This window comes from Barbatula barbatula, assembly GCF_947034865.1.
Source record: "Barbatula barbatula genome assembly, chromosome: 20".
NCBI classification, from domain to species: domain Eukaryota; kingdom Metazoa; phylum Chordata; class Actinopteri; order Cypriniformes; family Nemacheilidae; genus Barbatula; species Barbatula barbatula.
Genome location: NC_136783.1, coordinates 15,245,723 through 15,261,133, shown reverse-complemented (window position 1 = coordinate 15,261,133; position 15,411 = coordinate 15,245,723). Strand labels below are relative to the sequence as shown.

Sequence of the window (15,411 nt, the reverse complement as noted above, 5' to 3'; positions counted from 1 at the left end):
CCGCCCACAGCTAACGTACAATTGGTCAGAAGTTGAATGTGGGCTCCTCCTTTACAATGTGATTGGTTGACATAAGTTACTATTATAACCCAAGCTGCATCTGGCACTCGCAGTTAAACAGATAGCCTTCTGTTCATCTGGGTCAACAAGGGAATGCTGACGTTATATTCATTAAATATTAAGCAATGTAATTAGAAAACAGACTACACAAGAAAAACATTATGGTAAGAAATGTAACTTTTATTTGTTTGTGAAAATAACCCACTTTTTTCTATGTTTGTAAAAATAACCCACTAGTTGATGTGTTTTTCACCGTTGAACTTGCCTAGAAGCAGCTGGGAGTAAAGCAATATGAATATTATACATAACATATGAACAGTAGATGTATGAACTGCATGTAGTCTTTGTCCCTATGTGAACATGGCTAATGGTCCCATTTGTTCGAATAGGTGTATCGGTTAGAACGTAGGTTACTTATTATCTAGAATTCATTGAAATTGTTTCCCCAAGGGAAAGAATCCCAGCTATACATGCTGACTAACAGTAAACAGCCCTGTTTGTGACTTCTTCGGTTATGCTTAATCTAGTAAAATGTTGAATCGGTGCAATAATCATGTTGATAGACGGACTGTCGTATCAGATTTTCTCTTCTCGATTATTGTAGCCATGATAACAATGCAAATTTTTTATTTATTTTAAATTTGGTTTATTTTGTGTTTTTGGCCAACAAAGCATATGCTGTCAAAGCTTACTGTCACACCCCTAGTTGATACATATTGCTTATGCTTAATATGCGTATGAGCAACTGCTTATGTTTGCCGAAATGTATTTAGTAACAGAAATGAGCCATGAAACATTTAATGTAGATTTAAGCGTAAATTTAATTGTGTTCTTTCAGGCTTAAAGAATACGTCTTTTACAGGCTATAATAAAATGCTGTTTAAGCAATAGCATAATTGAAAGAAATTCATGTATATACCATTTAAGAAGATATAAAAAATACTGGTTCACAAGAATAATTTTGTATTTTATAAAGATTTTTTAAAATGCATATAATTTGGATATTTGTTTGACGTTTTGATTCGGTTCTAAATGTTCTGCTGTTTGTATTTTGCTCTAACGTTTGTTTAATGTGTGTTTGTTTAAAATGAAACAGGAAGTGCTTCTGGAGTTGTGTACGTCTTGCAAAGTGCTCTATATCCACATAAAGTCAATGCAGAATGGCTGCTAATGAACCCTACACAATTAACTGAGTATAAAGTCTTTATTTCCAATGTAATTGTAGAGAGATAGGCTGCAGTGCAGGGATCTCTGACGTCAGAAGCTGTGACCTTTCTCATTGTCACAAGACTTACTGTTATCATATGTTCCAGAGCACAGCCCTGCATGTTGCTGTTGGTCTTCTACAGTTTTCCTGAATCTAAATCTTTGTGTCTGAATCTGATGTGATATGAAATCTCAGAACTCTGTTCACATATGATTGAATGACATTTTAAATGTGGGTGTTGTGCTACCTCTTAAAATGGGCGACTCTTGCATTACTCCCCATCAGCTACGCGAACGTGAGTAGACATTCTTATTTATTTCACGGCTGTTCACTAAAGAAATGCATTTATTTAGCATCCCTCATCAGTGCACATTTTAGTTGCTGTGGTTAGCATTTTTAAAACGGGAACTACAAGCTATGTTCATTTTAAAAGATTCAAAGCTCTAACAAATGATTTTTGTAAGTACAAAATATTCCACCTAGTCAAATAGCCTTTGTAGACTCTATAAATGAGGTCATACAAGTTGCATACAAATATTTACACAAAAGTTGTCTAAATGGTGGCTTCGGTGGCATTTGGTGGAGGTGTAGAATGGAGTATGCCGCACATGTCAACATGCCCAAAGTATTTTGTGTCAATAACGGAACGCAGTGTACTTTCTCTCACACACACACTCAGTCATACCCACATAATAGTGCGAAAACACACTCACAGACAAACAAAGACTTCAGTCATACCAGGGAAATGCTTTCGTGCTTAAAACAATTGAATGGTTCACAGGACCAGTGGCACATCTCTGACTTATCACTGTGGTTTACGGCTTGCTGAAAGACACATTTGAGATTCAGCCCAAGAAAGTGTTTTGGATTCTTTCTGCAACACTGTGCTGGGTTCAACTTCCTTGTTTCCAGACTACACTCATCATGAGCATGGGAAATACAGTATCAATCCCAGTTCAGCTTTACCCAAATGTTAATAGGGTACGCTTTGGAAAAAGGCTTTGTAAATCCTTCCTCACAGTCGATAGCATCCCACTGCGAGCCATTACAATTTGTGATCGGCAGATGGTTAAAACCCCCCAGTCGCCAAAGTTCAGACAGGATACAGGTGGGTCTCAAAGGCAGGTTTCAGCCAAAACATTTAATGAGTCATGCCACTGGAAAGCAATGTGAAGGAAAGTGTATAATATATTATTTGATTTTCCTTCTTTGGTATTTGATCAAGATTGGTCAAGGTTAAAATCCTAATTTATTTTAAATATTCCAAGTAAGTATATCCAAGAGAAAAATGTCTTCTGTCCGGTGCATAGTTTTAAAGGGGTGGTGCAACGGTGTGTCATGCATTCTGACTTCTGTACAATAATCGTGCTGTCTTCTCATGCTTAACATGGTCAACCTGTCAAATATCGAGTTGGACGTATTACGTAGGATTTCTGTGCTCGATATACTCCAGCGTTCGTACAGGTTTCAGAAAGTTTTTTTCGAACATGAAACAATGTTATGTAACAACTTTTTTTAGTCCCTTATTGGACAATTCCCCCCGAAAAGCACGCAGCACGCCCATGCATCAACCATGGAGAGCTGGAGAAGGCGCATGCGCACAAGTCACTTTCACTTGTGTACAGGAGAGAGAGAGAGCAATATGTTCGCGAAGTTCAGCTGTGTTGTTTGTTCGCTGCATTTGGGTTGATGTTATATAAACAGTGGATATAATGCTGGATTTGGAGATCGTTTGAAACTGATATATGGTTTTATAAATGTGATCAAACTAAAGACTCTGCGCTGCGGACATTTGAAGGGTGCAATACTATTCTGTAGGTACTCAAGATTAACATGAGATATACAGAAACTGTCTGAGTTCTGGCCGCTTTAAAACACCACAAAATAGGCTTAGACCTAAAGGGATACTTCACCCAAAAATGTCATTATTTACTCACCTGTCTAATACATGCAAGGGCAACTTATAATACGCCAAATACACATAAAAATACGTATTTGCGCCATATTACCACTTTAAACATGACTCTGCGTGCCAAAGAGACATGTGCTTCCTGTGGAGCTGAATGAATTTCAACGTTTCTGTCCATACTTCACTCATCTGCTACAGTCCCTCCCTGTTGGGTCACTGAATGATAGGGCTTTACCCCTCTGAGGTCGTGAGAAGTGAATCCGGCCAGACAGTTTAGTGCAGCTCTGGGTATGAATGTGTGTGGATTGGTTTAAAAGTTATTAGATCACATTTCTTTGATGTCGAATTAGGAATTGTCGAATTGGGCTTCTGAGGGGGATGGCAATACCTGACTATCACATTGTGAGATTGTAATTGTTTTATATGCAACTGAGGAACATGTAGAGGGCGTGGCCTTATATGGAAACCCTGCCCCTTGTTCGGTACAATCATATTAGTGGGAAAGAGAGGGCGGGAACTCACCTCTAACAGGTCCCTCCCAGCTCTAAATGAAACCACACTGTGGAATGCACACGTTCTCTCTCTCTCTTATATCAGTATACTCACACACCCTCACACTCACCCATGTGTGTCGAACGAGTCCTCTCTATTTCCTGTTTTTCACAAGTTCCTGCCTTTTACTTATGCTTTTGTCGCGACAGGAAAACTCCCAGGAATCCTTTCTTCAGGAATTCAAACTGGGAAGTGTAGCCTCGCGAAAGCCGAGACGGCAGCGAAGACGTCTCCGAACATATGTTTGTTGTGAAGACAGAGCTGACCATGCTTACAAGCTTATTTCTTAGGTGTAGCTTACATTAGGGGAGTTTGAAATCTGGCCTGGGAGGACGTAAAAGAGCAGGGGTGGGGGAAGAACTTTATTCACACAGAGCACACAGCGCCCTTACAGACTGAGCTGAGTGCTTCCTCTAGTCCTTGGAATCTTCACAATGTTGTCCTAATGGATCTGAAAAGGACACACATTTACAGTATTCCCCAAAACTGCTGAAAAGCTCACAAAGATTCCCAGCGAAGGTGGTTTTGCTTGTTAATGGAAGCATTGAGGGAATCTGTTCTTCATTTGACCTTTCAGATGTCTACCTACAAGCGAACCACTCTGGATGAAGAGGAGCTGTTGGACACCGGCTCTGATGGCATCTACCACACCTCTAGCATGCAGGTGAGAGGTCATTTTCAGAAATGTGATGTGACGTGTTTATGTCATTTAAGACTAAATCACAGACGTGAAATAGGAACCAGTGAGTCTGTGATTGTTTTGGTCGCAAATTCTTCATGTGGCTTTGTTCGAACGTCGTGTTTCTTTTCCTATCTAACATAAGCTGTGTGTCAGGTAAAGTGTTTCACAAAAGGTTCTTTATGGTGAAAAAGGGTTCGTCAGATTATAAAAAGGTAAGAAAGAGATGGTTCTTTAAAGAACCTTTGACTAAATGGTTCTTAGTGGAACAAAAAATGGTTCTTCAATGGCATAGCTGTTTAGAACCTTTTAAGCACCTTTATTTTAAGTGTACGTTTATCTCGATTATACCAAATGTACATAAAAACGAATAGGCAGATGTTCACAAGTGATAAAAAACAAAACAATTTCATTGTAACTTTACAATTAGGTTGTATTTCTGACATGATACATGTGTGAATTATTATGAAGAATTTCAATTTTTATTTCTAACGGCCAGCGAAAACAGGTCATTTTTGACAGCAGCTGGTCTAAACTCTCAGGTTAACTGGTTCTCACTGTACAATATCAATAGATTATAATTTATCTTCTGATTTCATAGCTTCTTCATCCTATAACCATTCCTAAAATACTTGTTCCTAGATCCATGGAATTAAATGTACTGTGTGTCTTTTTAAAAACTCTTTTTGACCCTCAAGCTACCTGCAACTCAACATATTTGAGTTTGGCATTATAGGATTCATTGAAGACCCACAACAGAACTAAGCATGCTGGGTAAATGTAATTGCAAGGCTGGGCAGCTAGCCACTAAATTTGACTTTTGAACTCCAAGAACTCAACGGGACCTAATCTGACTTGCTTAACAAAAGTCTAGGAATAGCTCTCTAGTTTAGCAAAACAGAACCGATCAATTAGCAAATGAGAATCACAAGCCTCAATTGATCCGAACTGTGCAGAATCTTTAAACTACAAAATCACCCAAAGGAAAATGTTTATTGGAGATCACAGGTTAATCTTTCATAGCTTTAAGAAGTCTCCAGTTGGTCTCTGTTTAATCCCATTGCGATCAGAGATCTCATTCTAAATATTTCTTTTCTTTCTGGGCAGTCCTGAATGGTAATGTCTTGTAAAGCGTGCATTCCTAGAAAGCAAGTTAACACACACAAACACCATTGTGTATTAATATCTCTCCTATGGGTTAATGGTTAACAAGCATGCAAAGAATTTTGACATGCCAGTGGTTATCAGTCAGAAACAATAGTAAAGGCCACAGTAGGAGTTAACAACTATGGTAGAGGTGATAACCTTAAACCATGTTTTTCCAATGTAAAATTGCATGGATAGTTATTCAACTTTTATAATATATTTGTATTAAAAAATATATTTCACAGGTGGGATTGCAGCGTGGGCTGGGTCCTCGGTGCTGGGCTGTGAAGACTCCTGTTGAGAGAAAGCTAGTGGTCATAGTCTGCGCTCTCTCTCTGGCTTTGTTCCTCTGCATCATAAGTTTGGGACTGCGCTATAAAGAATGTAAGTATATGAATCTTTACAATTACCATAATGTAAATGAAAATAAGCTTGTGATTGGTGAACCCACAATTGAGCAGCAAATGACAAAATGTTTATACAATACAGTACAACCTCAAGCTATTGGAAAAAGTAATGTCTGGGCACTGTAGGCAATATTCCTCATACTTTGTATGAGATTGTTTTAAATGTATAACAGTCTGAAAAACCAAATAAGTGTTTGCTCAGTGAAATGCTTTTTTTATCAGGGTTCATAGTCCTTAAACCAAGCTCAGACTAATGTCGTTCTAGACCGTATATAAAAACTAATTTAGTTTTCAAAGCTCAAAATGAAATTTCTGTCTTATTGTAAACTGAACGCCACTTCCTGCTATTCAACCATCCACTGTTGAGCAACCACGACAAATGACTGTATGAAACCATACAGTGACCAGACTGTTTAGTGCCTGTTTCCTCAGTCTTCCTCAGGCCTCCGGGGTCTTGGTTTTATCTCTACAGATTAGGAGCATCTTCTGCACCAAATGTTTTTCTTAGAAGAGCTAACAATGAAGTCTATTATGGCTTTATTTTCACTTGCTCTTTTTCTGTGCGTAAACAAGCCAAATAAAAACCGCGCCTTTCCTTACAATATCGAATCTTGTCACGGCCTTCAGGGATGGAGAACCCTAGGGCAGGCAGCGGATACAAAAACTCAGACTTTATTTAACCAGAACAAAAGCCCACGATGGGGGTACAAAAATCCAGGCAGGACAGGGGGCAAAGGCCACGAGGGAACAGGGCTTCAGGAAAGTGATGTAGTTCTGGGAAAGCATGTAGCCTGTGGTAGGGGACCCGGGCAATGGCCGCAGACTCGATGGCCGGCACAGGTGATATGCTGGCGAGACCGGCTTTGGAGGAGCATTCTCCTCAAGGGGCTGATCACCCTGGGGAGGAAATGGACCCTTGCCAGACCTGACCATTGTGGAAGTCAACTGTCACGAATGCTGGTGGTCAGCCAACTTTCGCCCGGCTGTTTGATGAGGTGCTGTCTGCAGGGTTCATCCTGTGCTGGATCGTTCTGTCATGAAACAGAACCCAGCTCTCAAACAAAAAAAAATTATTTGATAAAGACAGAACAAAACTCAAAATCCCTCGAGGGGAAAACAAGAAAAATATACTTGACGAAATAAAACTTGACAGGGTCAACAGGACAAGACGGGGATGAAGACAAACGATCCAGCACAGGACAGCAAACACAAGGGCATTAAATAGGAGAGGAACAAAAGAGGCATAATAAGGGCAACAGGTGAAGGGCATGAACTGAAAATGGAATAATGAATACGGAAACAAGGGGGCAGGGCTAAGACGCAAGACAGGAGAGCACAAGACACAATCAATGGCCATGTGCTACCAACACAAACACACTCTGTCATGATCCCGTCGGCCAGAACAGGAGATACAGCTGCTAGGAAGGCAGAATCATGAGAGAATCTTATACTTGCATAACCTCAGTGACAGTGACAGTGGAGTCATGCATGTCTAATCATTTTGGAAAATTTCTTAAATGCTTAAAAACGAAGCCACTGATTTAAAATGTACCAAAAGTATTACCATGAAGTCTGTAGGCGGAGTATAAAATTTTCTTGAGCAAGGTACCGTAATACAATTTTTCAAACATCTTTCACTCCAGTTGAAATCTAACTCTTCTAACCTCATTGGATTTATGGTTACACAAAAGTGTGCATATGAATAATGGATGTGTGCAAATGAAAACTTTTCTTAACCTTTATAACAAAACAAGTCACGCAGTCATGTATCATGGTAGTACTGTGGTTTTTATCTACTGTAATATTGAAGTACTATGAAAATACCATCATGATAGCTGCTATTATCTTCTAGGGCTTCATTTACTTATTCTCCTTGATTTCTGTGGCTTCTTCATTTCACCCTTAATTTAGTCAGGATTTTGAAATAAAATGGCCCCTTTCTCAGAAATCTGATTTTGGCTTTGCCTTTTGTGAGTAGTGAGTAGAAGCCATCTGGAACATGCCCTGGGATCTCCCTCAAAGAAATGTTCAACGCGTATTTATGACATGCGTATGAGGTAGAAAGTATCGCTCACCACAATCCAAAGCCGTAATCAAACCCATGTTGACTTTACCTTTGAAAGCTGTAAAGATAAGTTACTTTCACAGAGGGGAGGTTTGTTTTTGTTCCATGCGTTGAGCCAATATTGTGCTTAATTTATGATCTCCCCTGTGTAAGATATGCAGGGCGAAAGAGGCATTGTAAAACTGTATTATCTTTTTTGACACAGGAGCCAAAACTGTGTCTATTGATGTGTATGTATAAATGATGTTTTGAAACAGCTCATCCGGGAACGTGCATGTCCGAACCGTGTGTCAGTGTGGCAAGCGCAGTCACGAGTGCTCTCGATCGGTCAGTGGACCCCTGCCAGGATTTCTACAGCTTTGCTTGTGGGGGATGGATGAAGAAGAACCCGCTGCCGGAGGGAAAGTCCCGCTGGGGTCCTTTCAGCAACCTGTGGGAGCACAACATGGCGGTGATGAAGAACCTACTGGGTAAGAAACAAAAAGTCTGATGAGATTTTATTGTTCAGTGTTTGCTCTAAATCACAACTTACCCTGTTTACTGTCCTAATACACATTCCTGGTTCTAATAATGGTTCATCCAAGAAAACAAGTTTGTCTACTTAATCTTTCATCAAAAAACTTGGATTTGAGGATTCTGTTTAACCATCACATAGCAAGTATAAATGGTGTTGAATGCTGTTTTAATATTACCACAAGGTAATTACAGTTCTACAATTTTTTTGTCATATGTTAAATTCAGAGAACACCAGCATGAAGAGCCTGAGCAATGCAGAGCAAAAGGCCCAGTGGTATTATGAAGCCTGTATGAAGGAGACCAAAATTGAAGAACTCGGGGCAAAACCACTCCAGGATCTCATCAATCAGGTGACCTCGGATGCACTTTTGACCATGGTTATCTTATTTAACCGTATGAAACTCAACAGATCTGCTGTAAATACTGTATATCAGCAACGATGAAAACCTGCTTTCTTTGTGGGATGTAAGTCTTGATGGAGGAATACTGTTTTCCAGACAGGGGGTTGGGGCTTGACCGGCCCATGGGAGAAGGATAACTTCCAAGAAGTGTTACGGACTGTGTCAGCCATCTACCGCACTTCCCCATTTTTCAGTGTTTTTGTCAGCACAGACTCAAAACATTCCAACAGCAACATCATCCAGGTGGGATCACTTATCGGGAAATGCGAAGGATGTAATTTATTTATTATCATAACATGCGTTCTTAAACGTGTGGGGTGACACTTTCTGTCAATGTCGTGTTTTGCTGTCAGAAAATATTTAATAACAGGCTTTATATCACGATGCATGTAATGGTTGATTAAGTGAACACTCTTTTTATTTTTTCCAAAGGTGGATCAGTCCGGGCTGGGACTTCCATCTAGAGAATACTATCTCAATAAGACAGCCAATGAAAAAGTAAGCTCTAACGTTAATTATTAACTTGGAAAACTGGGTCTCAGCCAAAGATGCTCTGCTGTTGGCTACAGCTTACGTTTACATTTTATTGTTGCCTTCAGTATTTAAGCGCATACCTAAACTTCTTGGTGGATCTGGGGATCCTTCTGGGTGGCTCAAAGGAGACCACTCAGAAGATGATGGAGGAAATCTTAGACTTTGAAACGGCCCTGGCAAACATCACTGTCCCTCAAGAAGCGAGACGTGAAGAGCTGAAGATTTATCACAAGATCCAGGCCAAAGAATTATCTGTGAGCAACCTTCAGTCGTTTATAATACAGTAAAGCAGTCTTTCATATTTCAGATTTGTATGTTGCATGTGAGCTGGGATGTTAGTCACGTGTTTGTCTGTGCTGTAGACATTGGCTCCTGCAGTAGACTGGATGCCCTTCCTCTCTGCGGTGTTTGTTCCTGTTGTCCTAAATGATTCTGAACCCGTGGTTGTATATGCTAAAGAATACCTCCAGAAAGTCTCAGAGCTCATCAGCAACACTAACAAGAGGTAACACAACAAACACAATATTAGACTAAATCAATGCTTAAAATTAACAATATTTATTTTAGCATTTCTTTTTGGTAGAACTAATGTGCAAAAATGACACTATTAAAGGGATACTCCAACCAGATCAAGGGCACCTTTGACCACTACCATTTAAATTTTTCCTACTATGATAGTCAATGATGCCCCAAAAATGATGCCCAATGTCAGTTGCTAATATTTTTCCAAATATCTTTCTTTTTGTACAAAAATGTATGCAGGAATTTTTGGGTGGAGTATCCCTTTAAAATAGCTTTATTATATAACGTCGTGGCTGTCTTTCAGACCTCAATTGAATAAAACTATTATGTCTCCCCTAGTGTTTTGAACAACTACATGATCATGAAAGTGGTGCGGAAAATGGTGTCCGTCCTGGACCAGAGGTTCCAAGATGCAGAGCAGCGTTTCCTTGAAGTCATGTACGGCACAAAGAAGGTGAGGAACGGTGATCAAAGTTGCCAGCTGTCAGCCCACAACATGTCTGCCTCTGAGGAACCAGTCATGAATGATCCATCAAATCTCTCGCTCTCTCTCTCTCTCTCTCTCTCAGTGATCTCTTGTAGAGTAATTGGTATCTGTTGATATTTTGAGTCTGTGTTTTGTGGGGGAAGACTCTTATCGGGGGAGATCCTGTTGCCCTGGCCTCACTTTCCGCTGGGGTCAAGCTGAAATAACAAACATAAGACTGAGGCTCAGCTGTGTGCGTGATGTGTTATGAAAAGAGGGAGACTTTGGTTACCTTTAAAGTCACCATGAGGCGGAAGTTGCGACTTCGGTTTTGATTCTAAACAACAGATATGAAGTTAAATGGACAAGAAGACATGTCCGGTTTCTACCGCTCTCTGGGCGTCACACTTCAGGAACTTTCAAATGAACAATGAAATGTCTCCTTTCATTGACTAAGTGTACTTTACACAAACTTACCGTAGGTTCTAGCTTGCTGTCACCCCCATTGGTATGGCCAGTGTAGTTGGAACAGTTTATTTGGAGTACTTCACTCATACAACAATTACTTTGTTGTGTAACCGCAGAGACCTATGTCCTGATGTAACTTGTTTGTGAGGTGTCACATTAAGAAGACTCCTAGCTGTTAATGCATCACCTTCATGTTTTCCAGAGCTGCGCGCCACGCTGGAAACTTTGCGTCAGTGACACGGACAGCGCTCTGGGCTTTGCCCTTGGGGCGCTTTTTGTAAGAGCTACCTTTTCTGAGGACAGCAAATTTTTCGTGAGTATCCTGTTAGGTGTTACGATATGTCAGACACCGGCATGTCTTTTACCCTGAGGCTTATAAACTATGTTCTTCCCTGATGTGTCCATCAGGTTGAAGATATGGTCTCGGAGATCAAATGGGCTTTTGAAGAAAGTCTAAAGACCGTTGGCTGGATGGATGCGGAGACTAAAAAAGCCGCCAAAGAAAAGGTGAGAACAATCGGCTTTGAGCGGAACGAATACATGTGTTGTTTTTCCTCGCTGTTTCCCACGGGGAAGTTCCTGCTGAAATCAACACCTTGGATGTATCAGATTTAGCACTAGTTTGTTTCTGCTTTTGTTTCAGATTTGTTTATTGGATTTAGTTCTGGTATTGATCTCAGTATATGGTTACTTCTTACCCTACATATACAGATACTTTTCATAAGTTACTCATGCTCATGTCATTTCAAACCTGACTTTCTGCGGAACACAAAAGAAGATATTTTAAAGAATGTTGGTAACCAAACAATATCAGCCCCTATTGACTCTATTGAGTGTATGAACACAAAACCACTAAGACATTTCCCAAAATCTCTTCTTTTGTGTCCTGTAGAAAAAAGATTCACATAGCTGCTGTCCTTCTGAAATCTCCATAGTTTGTGGTCATTATTGTTAGTCACTCTTTATGTTTCCTACCATGTTTTGTGAAACTCTTAACAAAAACTATTAAAAAGTGCTCGTCAACTTTGACAAAACTGTATTTAATCTCTGAAAAGATAAGGGTTTTTATCCATTTCCTGGTAAACAGCGAATTTGGACATCGAAGGTTTTGGAAGGACAGCAGCGATATTCAAGTTTTAAATAACATGATGGTGAATAAATGAGAGAATCTTCGTCTTTGAATGAACTATACCTTCAAGAAGATAAGAAAAATGAATATCAGAGATAACTTGAATTGGGCTGTCCTGACTTATATACCCCAGCAGCAAAAAAAATAAACACCAGCAACCACAGGGCAATAAAATGTTTTAAAAAATGAAAACCTTGTATTACTTAAAACTAACATCATGTGAAAGGAATAGTTTGAAATGGTTCTTATGGCTTGTTGATGCTCGCTAGTGCCATCTGGTGTTAATGTGCCCTGAGCTTTTATAATGCCAGACACATTTTCATTTCCTTTTTCCCATCTAGGCAGATGCAATATACAACATGATTGGATATCCGAAGTTCATCATGAACCCCAAAGAGCTGGATAAGGTGTTTAATGACGTACGTATATATTTTGTTAATGTATATACATTTTGTATATGTATGAATATATTGTTGGTTAATAGAGCACCTTAAATAACACCTTGGCATTCCTTCTCCCAAACTCTCACAGTTTGATGTGGTTTCAGACCTCTATTTTCAAAACGTCATGAATTATTACAACTTCTCTGCCCGGGTGACGGCAGACCAGCTCAGAAAGGCTCCCAACAGAGATCAGTGAGTTTCAGTCCGACTCATGCACACATTTCACACAAGCTCCCAATGGCAGTTCTTATCTCCACCAGTGCTTGTGAGGTCATCAGGTTTTATGTGTGTTTTTCTCCCTATGCACAGATGGAGTATGACCCCACCCACAGTTAATGCCTACTACAACCCCACCAAAAATGAGATGGTACTTCCAGCTGGCATACTCCAGGCTCCCTTTTATAATCATGCTTGGCCAAAGTAAGAGTCTCCCGCTTCTAAAACCTTACCTGCTTTGCTTATTTAACCTCTTGTTTAGATTTTAAGAAACGCACAGTTGCCAGGTCTTGTATGTCAGAACGTGTTATATCATGACTTTCTTCATCTGTGTGTCTGGGATGTTTTCTAGAGCCATGAACTTCGGTGGAATAGGTGTGGTTATTGGGCATGAACTTACCCACGCCTTCGACGATCAAGGTAAAAAAAAAAATCAGTGGATAACAAACTGCAAAGCACCGAGAACGTGTCAGATGTGCTAATTCTCCAAAAAGAAAGATGTGACGATTCTCAGAATAAAAATGATAAATAGAATTTTTACAATTCCAATATTGTGGAGTGTGTCACTGATTAAGAAAATATGAAGTGTTGTTTTCAACCTACATACAGTATCAATATACAGTATATCTTAGGTGTTGCTATGGTGACTGTGAATCCATAATTTAATATTATATCAAATTACACATCTTGCACTTCATTATGTAATTGGCACATTCATTCTGTAATGATTTTACGGTGTACAATATTGTAAAACAGTGTATGTCTGTATGACCAACAGGAAGAGAGTACGACAAGGATGGAAATTTACGTTCATGGTGGCAAAATTCTTCAGTCGACGCTTTCAAGCACCAGACACAGTGCATGGTGGAGCAGTACAGTAACTACAGTATAAATAAAGAACCTCTCAATGGAAAACACACTTTGGGAGAAAACATTGCAGACAACGGAGGCCTAAGAGCAGCTTATAAGGTTTGTAAAATATCCTGATGTGGAACAAGACTTTGCATGATCATCAAGAATGCAAATTATTCTTATTCAATCATCAGGTTTGTTTTTATGAGCGAGGGACGGGAAGCCAACGGTGACGTTCCATAACAACGCGCAATGACGTACGAGAATCTGATATGAAAGGCATTACAATCTTAATATTTCTGTCGTTGGTGGCTTTGATAGCTTTGGGGCCGTCGTGATCCCATCTCGCAGAAAAGCCTTATAGTGCAACAGGTGGCTCGGAACAAGCAGCTCTACCTCCAGTCACTCTCGCACATTCTTTCCATTGGCTGAAAAGTCATAGGTTACCGAGCAGATGCACAAAGCATATGGTTGGAGAAGACCCCGCTTTAGCCTCTCGAATGGGGAGGAAAATAACGGTTGACACGAGGGCTCCTTTTAACACTTTGTATGTTCTCTGTGCGGAGTGTGATAGAATTATGAGAGGTCTAATGTTAGCACACTTGCTTTGCAGGCTTATGTGAACTGGATCAAGAAGAATGGTGAGGAGGCCACTCTGCCTGCTCTTGGGCTGACCAACCATCAGCTGTTTTTTGTGGGATTTGCTCAGGTTCGTGCCTCAAAACGTTTGACATTATATGATATAAAAATGTTTTCGTTTGTTATGGTGTCATAAAGTCGGTTTGCTTTTGGTTTCTTTGAAGGTGTGGTGCTCAGTCCGGACACCCGAAAGCTCTCACGAGGGCGTTATTACAGACCCACACAGCCCACCTCGTTTTCGGGTCATTGGCACTGTCTCCAACTCCCATGAGTTCTCTGAGCACTTTGGCTGCAGGGAGGATTCACCCATGAACTCCAAACGAAAGTGTGAGCTGTGGTGACAATATACAGTGAGACTGAGCCTGCAGTGATCACTTCTGCACTGCGGTTATCACTCAAAATATGCCAAACGTCCGTCTCAGGTTGCCTTATCTAGACTGCCCAAGTTGTGGTGGACTACATATTTTCCAGCAGCTATTTATCTGTGGTGTAGATTTGGGCTTTGTGGAAGCCTTTGGAACTGAGTTTGATTCTTATACAAACTTTCAAAACACTGGAAATAGTGGTAATATGTAAGGGGAGAAAGATTTGTCCCTGCGAGTATGTTTCCGTTGAATATATGTTTTTATATAAGCAAATGCTTTTATTTTTTTAAATGAAATTATATTTATTTTCTCACTGTACTACAGTTCTTTTTTTCTTTCTTAACGTTTGCCAGCTCTTCTGCAACGTGTTTTTTATCATTGTTCACATTTTGATAGATGGTGTCCTTTATCCAGAATAAGTTTACAGGTGTTTAGGACTGTTATGAATGATCAGACACTATCTAACACATATGTCATTTAATAATGTTACATCAATACATTACTACTGTGTATTATGTAACTGTTCTGTTGAATTTTTTATTGCTGGACCATTATACAACAAAATGCCTGTTTTAACAGAATACGTAAATATTGTCCAATCTTTTTGTAGCGGAAAAAGTCAAATTGCTGTTTTGTTTTCTTAGAGGCTTATTGGGGGAATATTCAATACACATCAGGAATATTTTGAATTAAAAGAAGCTGAATTAACAAACTGAAACTAGATGAATCATCTATCGTCAGATTAGATTACAATTTTTGCTCTGCTGGTATCCAATTTTTACAAACGTTTCAGTATACCACATAAACTGTCTTGAAGTGCCTAATACATTTTCTA

The 15,411-nt window shown here is 39.7% G+C and overlaps 1 protein-coding gene across 2 annotated transcripts; it reads left to right on the top strand.

The window, feature by feature from the left end:
* The first annotated feature begins 84 nt into the window (after positions 1–84).
* ece1 (endothelin converting enzyme 1) lies at positions 85–15,091 on the top strand. 2 transcript variants are annotated; one of them, XM_079483450.1, is made up of 19 exons: positions 85–224; positions 4,306–4,392; positions 5,799–5,937; positions 8,283–8,495; positions 8,767–8,891; positions 9,039–9,185; positions 9,375–9,440; positions 9,542–9,730; positions 9,839–9,981; positions 10,338–10,452; positions 11,135–11,245; positions 11,341–11,439; positions 12,403–12,480; positions 12,593–12,696; positions 12,814–12,924; positions 13,073–13,140; positions 13,499–13,689; positions 14,186–14,281; positions 14,376–15,091. In XM_079483450.1, exons 1-19 carry the CDS (start codon positions 222–224, stop codon positions 14,550–14,552), a joined length of 2,262 nt encoding a protein of 753 aa, XP_079339576.1. In that variant the 5' UTR covers positions 85–221; the 3' UTR covers positions 14,553–15,091. The 2 variants fall into 2 exon arrangements, with proteins under 2 accessions (XP_079339576.1, XP_079339575.1); XM_079483449.1 differs by lacking the exon at positions 85–224 and having other exon boundaries at positions 3,733–4,392.
* The last annotated feature ends 320 nt before the right edge of the window (positions 15,092–15,411 follow it).